We start from the raw sequence: 16,921 nt of genomic DNA, 5'->3' as shown, positions 1-16,921 counted from the left end.
TAATTTGGACAGATTTACGCTATTCTAAATTTCCAGAGAGAAATTTGTAAACAGTTTTTTTTTCTCGCAGATTTAAAACATTTCGTTGGCATACAATAGTCAACATGGTCAATGACAACATAACGCTTCATACTTAATGTTTTTGAGCACTTGTATGCTGGAATATGTTTGAGTAAGACCCATGTATTTACCAACCGCTATATGTAACAGTTTACATGTACAAGGTGAAATATTTTTATTGTCATTATTTTTATTTACTTGCATTCAGCAATATTTCGGGTTTTGAAATAAAAATAAATTTGTGTCCAAAAGCTTTTAACATTTTTGTTTTTGTTTTTGTTTACCTTTTTTTTACACAGCAACTCAGGGAAGAAATTGAAAGCGCATTTTACGACGGAAAGTTCAAATTTGAGGATTTACGAATCAATGACGTCGTTGGTCTCTTGAAGCAGTTTCTACGTGATCTTCCAACCCCAATACTCACTCTGGATTATATCAATGCGTTCGCAATGGTTGAAAGTAAGTTCTACAAACTTATTTAAAAGTGGCCACACGTTGAAAGGCACTGGACACTTTTGGCAATTACTCAAAATAATTGTCAGCATAAAAACGTACTTGAAGAGATGTTGATAGTATAAAACATTGTGAGAAACAGCTCCGTCTGAATTTTCTCACTCAAATACTAAAGGGACACGTTTGGTAATTGTCAAAGACCAGTCTTCGCACTTGGTGTATCCCATAATAACCATAAAATAACAAGCCTGTGAAAATTTCGGCTCAACTGGTTGCGAAGTTGCAAGAAAATGATGAAAGAAAAAAACACCCTTGTTGGCCGAATTTGTGTGCTTTCAGATTAGAATAAAAGACTAGCTAGAAGTCTTTTATTAATTTAGTGAGAAATTATTTCTTTCTCAAGAACACCTTTTGTTTTCACCCTGATGGCCAAACTTCTCTTGTTTGCATGCTGACCACACACCCCTTGATTTCACCCTGATGATGGCCAGCCTCTCTTGTTTTCAGACTGACCACAAATCTCTTGTTTTCACCCTGATGGCCAAATTTCTCTTGTTTTCACACTGACCACACATCTCTTGTTTTCACCCTGATGGCCAAACTTATCTTGTTTTCACACTGACCACAAATCTCTTGTTATCACCCTGATGGCCAAACTTATCTTGTTTTCACACTGACCACAAATCTCTTGTTATCACCCTGATGGCCAAACTTCTCTTGTTTTCACACTGACCGTACACCTCTTGTTTTCACACCCTGATGGCCAAACTTATCTTGTTTTCACACTGACCGTACACCTCTTGTTTTCACACCCTGATGGCCAAACTTATCTTGTTTTCACACTGACCGTACATCTCTTGTTTTCACCCTGATGGCCAAACTTATCTTGTTTTCACACTGACCGTACACCTCTTGTTTTCACACCCTGATGGCCAAACTTATCTTGTTTTCACACTGACCGTACACCTCTTGTTTTCACACCCTGATGGCCAAACTTATCTTGTTTTCACACTGACCGTACATCTCTTGTTTTCACCCTGATGGCCAAACTTATCTTGTTTTAACACTGACCACAAATCTCTTGTTTTCACCCTGATGGCCAAACTTATCTTGTTTTCATACTGACCACACATCTCTTGTTTTCACCCTGATGGCCAAACTTATCTTGTTTTCATACTGACCACAAATCTCTTGTTTTCACCCTGATGGCCAAACTTATCTTGTTTTAACACTGACCACAAATCTCTTGTTTTCACCCTGATGGCCAAACTTATCTTGTTTTAACACTGACCACAAATCTCTTGTTTTCACCCTGATGGCCAAACTTATCTTGTTTTCACACTGACCACAAATCTCTTGTTATCACCCTGATGGCCAAACTTCTCTTGTTTTCACACTGACCGTACACCTCTTGTTTTCACACCCTGATGGCCAAACTTATCTTGTTTTCACACTGACCGTACACCTCTTGTTTTCACACCCTGATGGCCAAACTTATCTTGTTTTCACACTGACCGTACATCTCTTGTTTTCACCCTGATGGCCAAACTTATCTTGTTTTAACACTGACCACAAATCTCTTGTTTTCACCCTGATGGCCAAACTTATCTTGTTTTCATACTGACCACACATCTTTTTTTTCACCCCGATGGCCAAACTTCTCTTGTTTTCACACTGACCGTACACCTCTTGTTTTCACACCCTGATGGCCAAACTTCTCTTGTTTTCACACTGACCGTACACCTCTTGTTTTCACACTGACCGTACACCTCTTGTTTTCACACTGACCGTACACCTCTTGTTTTCACACCCTGATGGCCAAACTTATCTTGTTTTAACACTGACCACACATCTCTTGTTTTCACCCCGATGGCCAAACTTATCTTGTTTTCATACTGACCACACATCTTTTTTTTCACCCCGATGGCCAAACTTCTCTTGTTTTCACACTGACTGTACACCTCTTGTTTTCACACCCTGATGGCCAAACTTCTCTTGTTTTCACACTGACCACATGTTTTTTTGTTCTCACACTGACCACACATCTCTTGTTTTCTTGGGTCTAAACCTCACACCTTTTCAATTTCAACAAAACTCTGGTGTACCTCAAAGTAGGGCCATCTGGCCCTTGGGGACCTAGACCACAACAGCTTCCCAACTCCCCTAAGTCCCAGCCCTACCAAAATATTGTCAGACTGTCCAATCTCTGGTTTATATTACGTCTTAAAATCAAAAATCAAACAAAGAGGGGAGACAAAAATTGGCTTGAAACACAACAGCCAAGTCATCAGTCTGACTACCTTCCCATAACTCTTCATCCATTCCCTCATCCATCCATCGTGCCGGCCATCTTGAAGCAATTAAAGCACCCTGTCAACTTGGCCTGTTATCAACAATTGAACCAGCAGTGACTCTACGGACCTCGTTATTGGCAGGAAACCTTTTTGTGATGTGAAGCTGGGGTTAGGATCTTTCGGGAAGGACATGAAATTTCCTCGCTACGGAAACTCTTAGACTCTCTCCTTTCTTATTTAGTTCTCTTTGTCGCAGTGGAGCAAAGGAAATGTCCAGTCTTGTGGTTTTTTCTTCTTTTCTTTGGGAAGGGATTTGGTTACTTATCTGTCAGCATAAGTTAAGATTGATTTTCATTGACCTTCTTTTTGGGGTATTTTTTTTAGTTTTGAAAGAAAAAATTATGAAGAGAAAAGACCATGGGACGTTGATGAATCATAAATCTGTCAGTCTTGTTGGATGTGTTACAAGAAGACTCTTTGCATGGTCATGACAGCAAGAAATTTGGCAAAATGTCATCCCTAAGTCGAGTTAATCGCTTTCTTGTACTGGATTGTTTAGATGCTTATGTTTTGACCCTATAGCAGAGCCATTGCCATCTGTGTGCAGGTTTAGCGTTGGTGTCCCTTCCAAAGTTTCCTGCCGTCGATTTCACAAAACTCTTCCTAACTTAAGACTAATCTTAGGACTTAGGACGAGTCCCAACCCTGCACTGTAGCATGCAGACCTTAAGATAAATTCTAAGTTAGGACGAGTTACTTGTCCTAACTCGAGATAAGTCCTAACTCTTTGTGAAATCGACCCCTGTAGACTTCAAGTGTAATGGTCTTTGCAAAATTACAATGGCCCCTCTCTCGCAAAGATTAAATTCCAGGCCTATTTTGGATGAAAAGGCATCCCTAAATGCTGGTACATGTAGCAATTTTTAATTTTCAAAAGACAGATTGATGAATTTAATTTTTGTCCGATTCCATCATAGTAATTTTGTTTGTCTTTTCTTCCTGACAGAAATCCAAGATCGTAAGAAGCAGCTTCAGTGTCTAAACCTGCTGATCCTCGTTCTTCCAGACATCCACAGAGCAACCCTAAAGGTCAGTGTTGACAAAAGGTCACTAGATTGAGGTCGGGGTCACATTTACAGCCGTGATATTTCTTCCTACCTTAGTCTCTTTTCTGATTTTTTTTTCAGCCCTTAGAAAAATGCATGTCATTAAAGGCACTGGACACCATTAGTAATCACTCAAAACATTTATTGGCATAAAAACTTACTTGATAACAAGCAATTGAAAGCTGTTGATAGTACCAAATATTGTGAAAAACGACTCCCTCTGAAGTAAAATAGTTTTTGAGAAAGAGGTAATTTCTCGTTTAAATAATTAAAGACTTCAGCTGAAACCTTCTAGCCCCCTGCATCAATAAAAAGTGCTACAAAGGTTGGATTTTTGAAACTTTGCAAGGTTTGGAAAATGATTAACCAGGCAGTACCCAAAACTGAAAATTAAATTTTTTGCAGGTTTTGTGAGAATCAATTTTAAAAAGCTCCCCTCCTCCCTCCCAATGCATTGTCGACAAATTTGAGCCTTTTTTCAGGCATGCAACTCTTTCGCGTTTCCAACAATTTTTGTTGTTGATTTTTTTTAGCCTAGTACATGCCTGGCAACAACAATGTACAACTACAATAATGTAAAATAAGCCTGGTACATGCTAACAATGCTCCTTGAGAGCGTAATAAACCTCAACATTTTTAGGGTACCATGTGGGTCTCATGTCACGTGGCGTTTCGGCTGCCACGCTCCGCACTTGCATTGTGCCTTCGAAAAATTGTCAACAGGCAGTTGCATGCCTGTTTAATAGATCGGCCAGATGGGGCCAAGACATTTCATCGTTAGCTCTTAACTTTTCCAAACATGAGGGAGGATGGAGAGGGGGGGGGGGGAAGAGAGAGGGGAGGGGATAAGAAAAGCAGCTATATCAACCACAACTCTGTCAATGTTGATTACACATCGGTCGGTTTCACACTGCTTTCATTCTTATCAGTCTCTCACAAGTGAGGATACATTCATTATGCCGCATCTTGCAAATTTTGGGCGTTCCTTTCATCTTTCTTCATTTAAAACATGAACCTGATGACTGATTCTTGAGCATTTCTCATCTTTATTCATGTTACGATGGGCTCGATCATTAGGAATAGAAACAAGTAGGCGGTAATTAGTCATTAGTCTCAATTAAGGAGTCTCTGCAAATTGGCTTGGGTCTTTCTTTGACCTATAAATTACTGATTGTGGCATTAGACGTATATCATTTGTATATGGTTCAGAAATAATCCAGATGGAGCTTTGTAAGTTAAAGTTTGTTCATGTCTGGGCTCATTTTCATAGAGCTGCTTAAGTAGAAAACCGTGCTTAAAAAGTCGTCTGCTAAGCAGAAATGAGCGGGATACCAGTCACAAATTGTACATGTGACATGTATTTTGGCTGGTAACCTTATTTCGGTAAGCATAATTTTATTATGCTAAGCTTCTTTTTAGCTTAAGCAGCTCTATGAAATTGCGCCCAGGTGTTAGAGCTGGGGTGTGGATGTATAGCTGTACATGTGGTTCAGTTCTTCTTCATTATGGAGTTCTATTATGCTCAAGTATTGGCTCGAAGTCCAATGCACTTAAGCACAGCTGATGGCTCCTCCAGTTTACCACTCTCATTGAAGCACTTTGAGTAGCTGCTCTTCATTGTAGTGCTCTCTATGCTATTCGTGTTTAAGTGCTACATGTACTTACAAAGTGGACTTGAGAACAAGTGGTTCACACAATGTAGGTAATTGAAACGATGATTGGTTTGGTTTTATGCGTTTCACACAGTGTTTTTTTATCATGTTGAAGAAAACAATTTTTCGTAAGAGCAACAGAAAAATGAGGGAATGGTCATGAAGTGTATATCGCACAGAGCCGAGAATCTGAGAAACAATTTTTTTTCTTTTTTCTTTTTTTATGCAAGTCACCTGTTACACAAGGCCTGAAGGCCACTTCAAGGTGTGGGCTACAATTATTTTTTCCAGGGGCCATTGCCACCTACTCCTAGGGCTGACCCCTTTCACAGTCCATACGAATGTAGGCTTGGGTATCTTCAATTCAAAGCCTAGCCGGTAGAGCAGAAAGCACTACCTCCCCAATTTTATGTAGCAAGTGTCACGACCGGGATCCGAACCCACACCCTGCTGATCAAACACCAGTGCTTGAACCTGGTGCTCTTAACCGCTCGGCCATGACACTGCCACTGTCAGTAATGTTTCTTAGATTGTCTAGTTCTGTACGGATTCTTCTTTCTGCATGGAAAACAATTATACACTGACTCCAAATGATATCTCTCAAACGCGACAACCTTTTAAAATAAAATTTTCACAGATAAGTTTTATTTTATACTGTACTTCTAAATAGGAGTAAAACAAAGGAACAGTACCAAAAACCAAAAGTAAACTTTGCCATTAAAGGCAGTGGACACTATTGGTAATTACTCAAAATAATTATTTGCATTAAACCTGTCTTGGTAATGAGTAATGGGGAGAGGTTGGTAGTATAAAACATTGTGAGAAACGGCTCCCTCTGAAGTAATGTAGTTTAAGAGAAAGAAGTAATTTTCCACAAATTTGATTTCAAGACCTCGGATTTACCGTAGAATTGGAGGTCTCGAAATCAAGCATCTGAAAGCCGCCACTTCATGTGACAAGTATGTTTTTTTCTTTCATTATTATATCACAACTTCGACGACCGATTGAGCTCAAATTTTCACAGGTTTGTTATTGTATGCGTACACGTATGTTGAGACACACCAACTGTGAAGGCTAGTCTTTGACAAAGACCAATAGTGTCCAGTGTCTGTAAACCACTGTAATCAACATGTACAAACAAATTCTCTTTGTCTACCACTTTACAGCTACTCTTGAAATTCCTTGGGAAGGTCGTAGAACACGAACCCAAAAATAAGATGTCACTGAACAACATTGCGATGATAATGGCCCCCAACCTCTTCACTGCCCAGTCGTCGAGAAAAAAGTGCCCTGACTACTCCGAACTACAATTTGCTGCAGGAACGTGTAATGTGATGAGAATGCTGGTGAAATATCACAACATCCTATGGGTGGTAAGTGTTTGGGCATGAAATTTGTCAGCGAATTTTTTTTTTTTTTGTAACTACAATTCCATGGGAAAACTGCGGGGAAAAGTGAACAAAGTTTATGTGCTGGGTGCAAAAAATGCTGGGGAAATACCACAACATTCTATGGGTGGTAAGTTTTGGGGCATGACATTTTTCAGTGATTTTTTTTTATTTTTTTAAAACTTTAATTCCATGGAAAACTGCGGGGAAAAGTGATAAAAGACTATGTGCTTGTGTGAAAATGCTGGTGAAATACCACAACATGCCTACATGTATGTGTGGTAAGTTTTGGGGCTTGAAATTTTCAGCCTATTTTTTGTTCTTTTTTGTAACTACAATCAACCATGGGAAACTACGGGGAAAATTGAACAAAAGTCATGTGCTTGGTTCTAATGCTGGTGAAATAACACATAGGCATAAACTTTTTCTGCAAACCTCCTCTTCTTGATTATATCTATCAGCCATAGAATACTAAAAAAAATGTACAAAGTTTTGGAAATTTGTTCCTTTATTCGCAATTACTAGTCAAAATGTAAACGCTTTATCTACATGTGTCTACTACGCCCAATGACATTTGTATGCAGAGCTTGATCCCCCAATAGCCTTTTTGAGGTATGGCGGATGTGATAGGAGTGCACTGTTTGGTTTGGGTGTATAAAGACAAATTTACCCAAACCTAACAGTGTCATTGTATTGTGTCTGCCATACCTCAAAAAAGGCTTATATTGGTAGGGGTGAAATGATTTCCAATTCTATTCCTGCTGAAATTGTGATTTGTGTTGTTTTAAACTTTTGGCTTCTATCTCTTGGCTGTATTTAGGTACCGTTCAGGATGGTGGAACAAGTAAGACGAATGTGTGAGTTAGAATCCAAGAAGACACGAGACTCTAAATCCGTGAGTTATTTTATAGTTACCTAAGTTTTAATGATTTTACACAACAATATCATTCGATTTTTGTTTTCATGTTGCAAATAATTGCAAGCTTTATGCTACATTGGTCAACATTTTTTTATATTGGAATGTGAATTATTATTATTTTGTTTTATTATTGTTATATTATGTTTTTCTCTGAATGACTTTGGACAGTTGGTGCTGTTTCAAAGCAAAAAGCGTACACAAACTGTTAAAAATGTTGCAAGCAAAGTGTGATGTCATAGTACAAGTTACCATGGCAATACTGACAGCTCATCTCTAAAATGAATCTTGGTGCTTTGTGAAATCGAGCCTAAAAACCGATCCAAAATAAAAATAGTCTCATTTTGTATTATGCTTTCTTTTCTCAGGTCATGACACTCTTCAGAAAGAAAGAAAGGAAAAACTCAGCCGCCGATGTAAGCAAAAGTGAAAATTAATTCTTCTTAATTACTTAGCAACTCTGGGTGTCTAGTGGCTTGAGTAAAATGTAAAGGCGCTTGCCTCTCACCGCTGTAGCCCTGGTTCGATTCCTGGCTATGGACATGATGGACATACATGTACTGTATGTTATGTTTGAGAGTAGAGTTGTGCATTGGTTTATAAGGTTCTCTCCTGGCCCTCTCACCACTGATTTTCGTATGTAAAAATCAATCACTTCCTCTCTCTGATTGTGTTGCTCAGTGGTCACCTGGATCAATGTGGCTTGCTTCCAAAGGTGTCCTTGCACGTCTGTGCCTGGTCCACATTGTAGCATCTCTTTCACAATCCAGCTTCTTGGCTGCAAGAAAGGATGATTAATCTCTCAAATCATGACAACATACATGTGGTACGGTTGGCCTGTGCGTAAAGCGCTCGCCTCTCACCAAGGTGACCCCGGTTCGATTCCTGGTTGGGGCCATACGTGAGTTGAGTTGTGCGTTGGTTCTCTGCTGTGCCACGAGGGTTTTCCCAGACTATCCAGTTTTCCTCCCTCAGGAAAAAAATCAAACACTTTCGTTCTTGGCTGTGCTCCGTGGTCATAATGGGTTGATGTGGCTGGCAGCTGAATGCGCCCTTGCATTGCCTGCTTCTCAAACACGTTGTAGCTGCATCCTTCGCAATTTAGCTCTAGCTGCGAGTAAGGACGATTAGCCCCCCCAAATTTTTATTAATAAATCGCTCAGCAGTATTCTCCCGCCTTTTAAAATGGGTCTAGGCCGGCAACCAAAGTGGACATTAAGTTCACAAACACACAGCAGAGTCCAGCATTCTCCACAAGACAGTCAGAGCACACTGATGTAAACCGTCGTGCAGAACAAACCGGCTCTTTTCAGAGCCTCAACTACTCATAAAGAGATTTTTACATTGTGTTATTACCCTAAACTTCACTTACTTAAAGGGTGGCTGCAGTGTTTTTTTTATTCATTTAAACGATTAAACATGACTTTTTAAACCTGATATATTTTTTTATTTTTTTTATTAAATGCGTAAGTATTTGAAAAATGGTTTTCAAGAGATTAGGGGAACCCACCCCGCCCCTAAAAGGGAGCCTTCATTTGCATAAACGTGACGTCATGTCGGTAACCCGAGCTGTCGGGCCCCCTGGCTGTGTGCATATAGAGACGTGTGCACTGTGTGGCCTGGTACCTAGGCGCGTGTAGTTAGGGACCAGACTCTTTTTGCCGAAGATATGTTTGAATTCCCGACGTGACGTCGATGGTAGGGGGGCGGTAACAATTCACAAAAGGGGGGGGGCATGACTTATTCGCTAATTACGCAAGTCAGATATGTCGGGAATAAACAAAACACATGTTATTGATGTTCAATACATACACGTATATCAGAAATAAATGACAGCAAAATTAACTGTTTTATTTGAATTCACTGCAGCATCCCTTTAAAATGACCGTTCTGATGCAACCATGCTCACTCCTTACTTTGTTTTCAGCTGATCTCATCGAATCAATCAGCCTGAACTTAATCCAACAGAGTTAGATTAGCAACTACTTTTAATCATTTTCTTCTTTCTTTCTAGTGCGATGCCCAAGATGGCATTATCAGAGTACAGATGCCCGGAGCAGAGAAAGTATCAAACACTGTCCAGTTAAGTGACTCGACAACCGCAGGAGACATTGTTTTGCAGTTCACGCAGCATGTCCAACCAAGCGCAGAGGTGCCGTTCAAACGTTCCAGCATTAGAAGAAGAAGTAGAAGGAAGAATGTTGACAGGTACTTACATGTAGTCTTTGAATAGTGTTTGTTAAAGGCACTGGACACTATTGGTAATTACTCAAAATAATTTTTAGCATAAAAACTTACTTGGTAACGAGCAATGGAGAGCTGATGATAGTATAAAACATTGTGAGAAACGGCTCAGTTTGTGAGAAAGAAGTAATTTCTCTAAGCTGAGGTCTTGAATTCAAGCATCTGAATGCAAGCACACAACTTGTACAACAAGGGTGTTTTTACTTCCATTATTTTCTAGCAACTTCAACTTCGGTTTGTATTTTATGCATATAATGTTGAGATACAATTGCCTTCTAAAAGCAAAGCCCAATAATTTAATTTGTCTTGCATACATATCATAGGAAAACTAGATCAACACATCTAATTACTTCTGGCTTCTTGTAAACAGTGGCGCCAGAAGCAAGTTCAATTGCACATAACTGGTCGACTACAGACATGACAGACCAGTGTACATGTATGGCGTGTCATGACCGAGCAGTTAAGAGCACCGGATTCAAGCTCTGGTGTTTAATCAGCAGAGTGTGGGTTCGAATCCCGATTGTGACACTTGCTACGTAAAATTGGGATGGTAGTGCTTTCTGCTCTACCGGCCAGACTTCAGAGTGATCATACCCATGCCTTTATTTGCATGGACTGTAAAAAGGGTAACCCTGTTTCAGCCTTCAGGCAGTCAGGCCTTGTGTGTCTGGCGACTTGCATTAAAAAAAAATAAAAAAATTAAAAAATGGTTGTATAAAATGGGTGTAGGTTACACTCAAAAACAAGGCTTTTTCCTTTGATAGTTTTGTTTTGGCCTCCATTTGAAGTTTGACACTTCTTTATATCAACTGAACATAACAAGAAGTTGAATGTTATCTTTATTCCTGCAGGAACAGTGAGCTGTCGAGTCTTGTCGCCCAGCTTGCACCAAATAGGAGGAGGTACTTCCTGTATGAGGTTGGAGGCAACATAGGTATGTCATGTTGGCTGTTCTAGAATTATTTATTAGAATTATTCATTCAGCCAACGTTAAAAAGTTAAAAACCTAAAACTTGTATGTACCGTAAACTTGTATGTACCGTATAGCTGTTTTTCTACTAGTACACACATGAACATAAAAGTTCTCCCTTTTCACAAGCTAGCGTACCACCATGCCGATAAGCGCAAAATGGGTGTCGATACGCAAACATTTTGGCAAAAGTAAAAAAAAGTAAGAACAAGAAGTCAAGAGTAAAAACCATATAAACACCAAGCAGAAAACATTTGCAAAGACCTTGTTTCGCTGTTCTTGTATCACTAGAACAAAAACGTTAGACCACTATTACAACCGTTGTAGTTTAAATACCACCGGTCATTTAGGTTGGTAAGCAGTTTGCAACGTCTAATGTGTTTTTGTTTTTTTCAAATTCTAAAGTTTTAATCATTTTTTTCCCTTTTTTTTCTTCTTCCAATTTTCAGGAGAGCGATGTCTAGACCCAGATACTAACATGCTTTCTTTACTGAGAGTCAATCCATCAGCAGCTTGGGTCATCAATGCTAAGACAAACTGAGATAATCACTTCCCCAATAAACAGGCCTGGAATTTCATCTCGGAGGCCATTGTAGTTTTTTAAGATGCACTTCCGTTGGAAAATCTTACAGTTTTAAACTTTGAAGAGACACCAAGGCTACGACTAGGGCAACGCGGACATGGCCTTCGTGTTATTCAAGGCATGGGAAAGCTGGTTCTTTCATTTGGGCCACCCACGAATGTCGGCGCTAGTCGGGTCATAGATGATTGTAGAACCTGTGTTACTTCTGTTCTAAAAAATTGTTAGCCTATGTGGCATCCATATAGAACCAGGCCTGCCATTACCATCGGAAAGCAGTGAGGATTTCTAGGATCTAAGGGATTGCACTTCTGTACTATGAGCAGCTACAGATGTCCTTGCCAGGTCCTGTTATGATACTCTCCGAAGCTGTTGTTGACACTTGGCATTTGATTTGGGTGCGGTTGTGACATCTGATGACGGTAGTTGTTAATACCCAGTTGGCTGGTAGTCAATCAATTAGTACACCTGTCATCCTTGAAGCTTGGGTGAATGCCTCAATTGGAAAGTCACAAATCTGTAGTTGGAGAGATTAACATACAAGTACCCAGCCAATCAGCTCGAGCACAAGAGCGCACAGAGATCGAGTGGTTGATTTGAGAAGGATTTCAACAAATATTCTGTGGAGCTGATGCAATGAACATTATGAGGTGACGGCTGAAAGCAGTATGTCGCCCTCTAGTGTGTAACTGAGAGAGTTTTCTTCAAGCCACACATGGATGTTTGTGGATTATGAACTCTAGGGGAGAAAAGGGCTCCTCCCTCGAATATCTATGCACCAGAACATCACACCAATGATAATTTATACAGTAAATGGATGATTTTGAGTTTTGTCACAAGTAATTTACTTGGATCCTTCCAACACACTTAACTTAACTTAACCATTCATGGAAACTCAAAAACCCAAACTGTTGGCTGCAGATTATGCTAGTATGCCTGATCCCATGTACAATGTACAACATGATCAGCTTACTAGTATCGTCCCCTTTGGTCCAACAGAACCAAACATGCTGTTGGATTTTTATGGGTCCGTGTAGTAAGGGTTTAATATGTGGTTGGATCTGCCTATATCTTAACCCTGTACTTTATAGGAGCAGTTGAAAGGAATTTATTTTCAAGAAAGTTTAATAATGTGATTGTATAAATATTGTTAGTGTCTTGATAACCAGTGTATTGTTGCACAGGCACAGGGAGTATTAACTTTAGAAATGGGGGGAAAAATCTTGAACAAATTTAGAAAAATATGCAATATTTCCCTGCCATGTATTAAAATATAAATAAACTGTGTATATTTTCATGTAAAAGTTCTATTTAACTGTTTGTACAACCTAGACACTTTCGTAACTTTTGACAATTTTAGGGAAAATTACTTTGTTGTTAATGATGCAAATTTTATGACGACTTTCGGGTGTCACCTGTATATTTTTAAGGATTGTTTTAAATAGAGTCAACATACACATAAGTATTATAGGGAAGGTATACATTTTGTAGTCACTCTTACAGCCAGTGGACACTATTTGTAATTGTCAAAGACCAGTCTTCTCACTTTAGCATAAAATAACAAACCTGGGAAAATTTGAGCTTGATTGGTCGTCAAGGTTGCGCGATAACTATGAAAGACAAAAACACCCTTGTCACACGAAGTTGTGTGCTTTCAGATGCTTGATTTCGGGACCTCAAATTCTAAACTTGAGGTCTCTAAATCAAATTCGTGGATAACTACTTCTTTCTAGAAAACTACTCCACTTTAGAGGGAGCCGTTTCTCACAATCTTTTATACTACCAACTGCTCCCCATTACTCGTTACCAAGTAAGGTTTTTATGCTGATAATTATTTTGAGTAATTACCAATAGTGTCCACTGCCTTTAAAACTAAGGGCAATTAAAACTTCCTTTGTTAGAAGTACAGCATGGTTCAAAAGTATTAAGGGTTTTTGAGAATCATTTTACTTCAAAGTAATGTTGATATGGAAGAAAATGTGGGCGATGTATATCAGAAGTGCATCCATCTTTCAAAATGAAACTTTCACAGGATAGTTTTATTGTTCATATCTGTATTTATATATAGGATTAAAATAATAGACCGATCTATACGGCTCCACATGGCACACGTGTGAGCAAGAACACGTGACCCTCTTCAATGCCATTCTGCACAACTGTGCCGTGTGTGCCAAGCATACGCGCATGCATGTCGGACTTTATATTGTCGGACTTTTGGTTGCGCATTGGGTTGTGATTGGTCAATCTGCAAAAGGGCTGAGCTTAATGGATCTGCCTATTGAACGGTTCCAAAAAAACAAAGGTATACCTTCCCTTTAAGCTTTAGGTGCAATACTGTTAGTGAGTGACGAAATGTGACCCTGTTAGTGAAGCAGATAATTGAGTGGTCTTTACCCTCTGTACTTTTCTTGCGAGGAAATGTATCTTGCAAATTTGCGACATTTTCTGACATAATATTTTTTTAAAGCAATTTGACAAATGTAATACACTGTACATTGTAATTGTGATTAATTCGTTAATATGATAATTTATTTAAACAGATTAGATTTTGTAAAATGAATTATAGATGTGTGTCACTGTTAAAGAGGCTTACACTGAAGTAGAAGGACAAAGACATGGTAAGTGTATTTGTGATTGATGGAAAAATATTATTTATTATTGATAATTTGAAATTTTGTACTTTAAATGGCACCAGTAGTTCTGTTAACTTAGTTTTGTCTAACACTTTGACGAACACTGACCATTGTGTATTTGCTTCATATTGAGTGCAATGGACGAAAGCAACTTCCGTCAAGTTTGGCTTAAAGACACTGGACACTATTGGTAATTGTCAAAGACTAAACTTCACAGTTGGTGTATCTCAACATATGCATAAAATAACAAACCTGTGAAAATTTGAGCTCAATCGGTCATCAAAGTTGCGAGATAATAATGAACGAAAAAAACACCCTTGTCACACGAAGTTGTGTGCGTTTAGATGGTTGATTTCGAGACCTCAAGTTCTAAGTCTGAGGTCTCAAAATCAAATTCGTGCAAAGTTACTTTTTTTCCGAAAACTATGGCACTTTAGAGGGAGCCGTTTCTCACAATGTTTTATACCATCAACCTATCCCCATTACTCGTCACCAAGTAAGGTTTTATGCTAATAATTATTTTGAGTAATTACCATTAGTGTCCACTGCCTGTAAAACAACTTGGCTCAAATGAAAACCCATCTTTAAAAAACAAACTGTTTGGCATTTCCACTTATCCCATAATCAAAAATACCATTTCGCTTTTAATACAAATTGTTTTTGCGGTAATGAAAAGGCAACTCATTTTAATTCATTTAAGCTTGAAAGATGTCTTAATTCTTTAGATCTATGTAAGCATTTTGTGTTTGCCTACTTTGATATAACCTAATATAAAAATCTAAAAACAACTAAAAAAAAACTTGTCAGTCATTGTATGATTGGTAATTGAAAAAGAAGACCTCACTTGGTGTAGCATTTTGTGTTTGCCTACTTTGATATAACCTAATATAAAAATATTAAAACAACTAAAAAAACTTGTCAGTCATTGTATGATTGGTAATTGAAAAAGAAGACCTCCACTTGGTGTATCCAAACATATGCCTAAACTAACAAACTTGTGACAACTTTGGCTCAAAATGGCAATCAAAAAGTTGCAAGAAAGAATGTTGTGCTTTCAGATGCCTGAATTAAAAAACTTCAAATTTGATTGGTTGAAACTACATCTTGGACTTTCTGAAATGAAATTACTTCAAAGAGTTGTTTCTAATAAAGTTTTATAATATCAACAACTTTATTGCTTATAAAGTGCTTACGAAGTATGTACTTTGGCTGTACATGTTGATGTTATTACCAAAGTGTTTTGCAGTCATTACTGACTTAGTATTGGTACATTTATTTGGCCTTACAGTGATACATTGTGATATGTAAGTGTATTTAATTTATATACAATAATTGTCAACATGTCATGTTTGTATGAAAATATGTATTTTAAATCAACACAATCACTTGCCAGTGAAAGATTTACGATAATAAACTGATAAACTGCACAACGTCTGTTTTATTTATTTATTTTTTTGCAAAAGATTTGTATTTAACCGTATGTGAGGGGATCCAATTGAGTGCTACATGTATTGGAAGGTCTAGCCTCTCTATAAGAACTTTACTAGAATTCACCAAAGTGTGAAGGAAAAAAACATGCTCATTCATGTAATTGTTGACGCTTTACATTCCAAGCTTCCTTGTCTCTTCCCCACACCGCATCCAATGCTAATTAATTTATACATAAAAAATATATACAAAAAAATAACCCCCCAAAAAACCCCCCTCAAATGTTTCAGACAACTTAACTCATATGTCAAGATTTCTTTTCAATTTTGGGCAGTTCGGCCGATTGGAATTTTTGCTAATTTAGACTACCCCAGAAAAAAAAACCGTCAGAAATGTGCATTTTCCTAAACGTTAATTGCTGTCGGTTTTTAAGTAGGGGATGAGTGAGGCATGCAACCTCAACATGCCATTTTCTGGAGTTGATAAAGTTCTCATTTAAGGACACTCGGCTCTACTCATACACTGTGTTCATTACACATACTACAAACTCTAAGTGCACCAGCCATCGTGACTCGAGGATTATGAACAAGTTACAGAAAGCCGCGTGCTGCATCATCAGCAAACTGTTTTTCCAGGGAAGCGTGGTTTCAGTAAGCCGCCGCCGTGTTATAATTACTATGGAGCCGCGTTTTGAGTTAGGCCGATATATTTCAGATTTTAAAATTAAAAAGTGTTGAACTTTTTTAACTGTTTATTACCTGTTAATTTTTTTTAACTGTTTAAATTTTCAACTTTTAGGCCTCTTATAGGATTACGAGGTGCATGCTTTTAATTATAAAAGAAAGAACAAATGGCACAGTAACTTAAAAAACAAACAAAACAAAACCCCAGTAACACTCATTAGGTTTTCATTAGGTTTTAAGTGCTAGATTATGTTTTAGACACAAATGACATAATACCTCTTTTACAATAACTACTGTTTATACTATTTATAATCAAAAAACTCAAAAAATTATACAAAAACTAACACACCGGATCGAAAATAGACTTGTGGACAAGTCGTTAAATCGGCCCCACGCGCTGAGATAGTGCTCCCCCGACAACGCTGCTCTCGCGCGAACTCACTGCTCTCGCGCGAACTGATGGCTCCCCGATTTCGACAGGAGTCGAAATCGGGGAGCCATCAGTTCGCGCGAG

At 38.4% G+C, this 16,921-nt stretch overlaps 1 protein-coding gene across 4 annotated transcripts in view; it reads left to right on the top strand.

Annotated features, from left to right (window-relative positions):
- Nucleotides 1–13,208, top strand: part of LOC117300859 (rho GTPase-activating protein 18-like) — a 90,980-nt gene extending 77,772 nt beyond the window's left edge. For all 4 annotated transcript variants that reach the window (XM_033784708.1, XM_033784711.1, XM_033784712.1 and 1 more), the window contains 8 exons: nt 360–519; nt 3,814–3,896; nt 6,732–6,938; nt 7,774–7,848; nt 8,238–8,285; nt 9,884–10,077; nt 10,965–11,047; nt 11,533–13,208. In XM_033784708.1, coding sequence (XP_033640599.1) covers nt 360–519; nt 3,814–3,896; nt 6,732–6,938; nt 7,774–7,848; nt 8,238–8,285; nt 9,884–10,077; nt 10,965–11,047; nt 11,533–11,624 — 942 coding nt within the window. In that variant the 3' untranslated portion in view covers nt 11,625–13,208. The remainder of the gene's footprint in view (nt 1–359; nt 520–3,813; nt 3,897–6,731; nt 6,939–7,773; nt 7,849–8,237; nt 8,286–9,883; nt 10,078–10,964; nt 11,048–11,532) is intronic.
- The last annotated feature ends 3,713 nt before the right edge of the window (nt 13,209–16,921 follow it).

Source organism: Asterias rubens, chromosome 16 (assembly GCF_902459465.1).
Source record: "Asterias rubens chromosome 16, eAstRub1.3, whole genome shotgun sequence".
NCBI classification, from domain to species: domain Eukaryota; kingdom Metazoa; phylum Echinodermata; class Asteroidea; order Forcipulatida; family Asteriidae; genus Asterias; species Asterias rubens.
The sequence above is the reverse complement of the archived record's forward strand: the minus strand, read 5'-3'. Positions and strand labels throughout refer to the sequence as shown.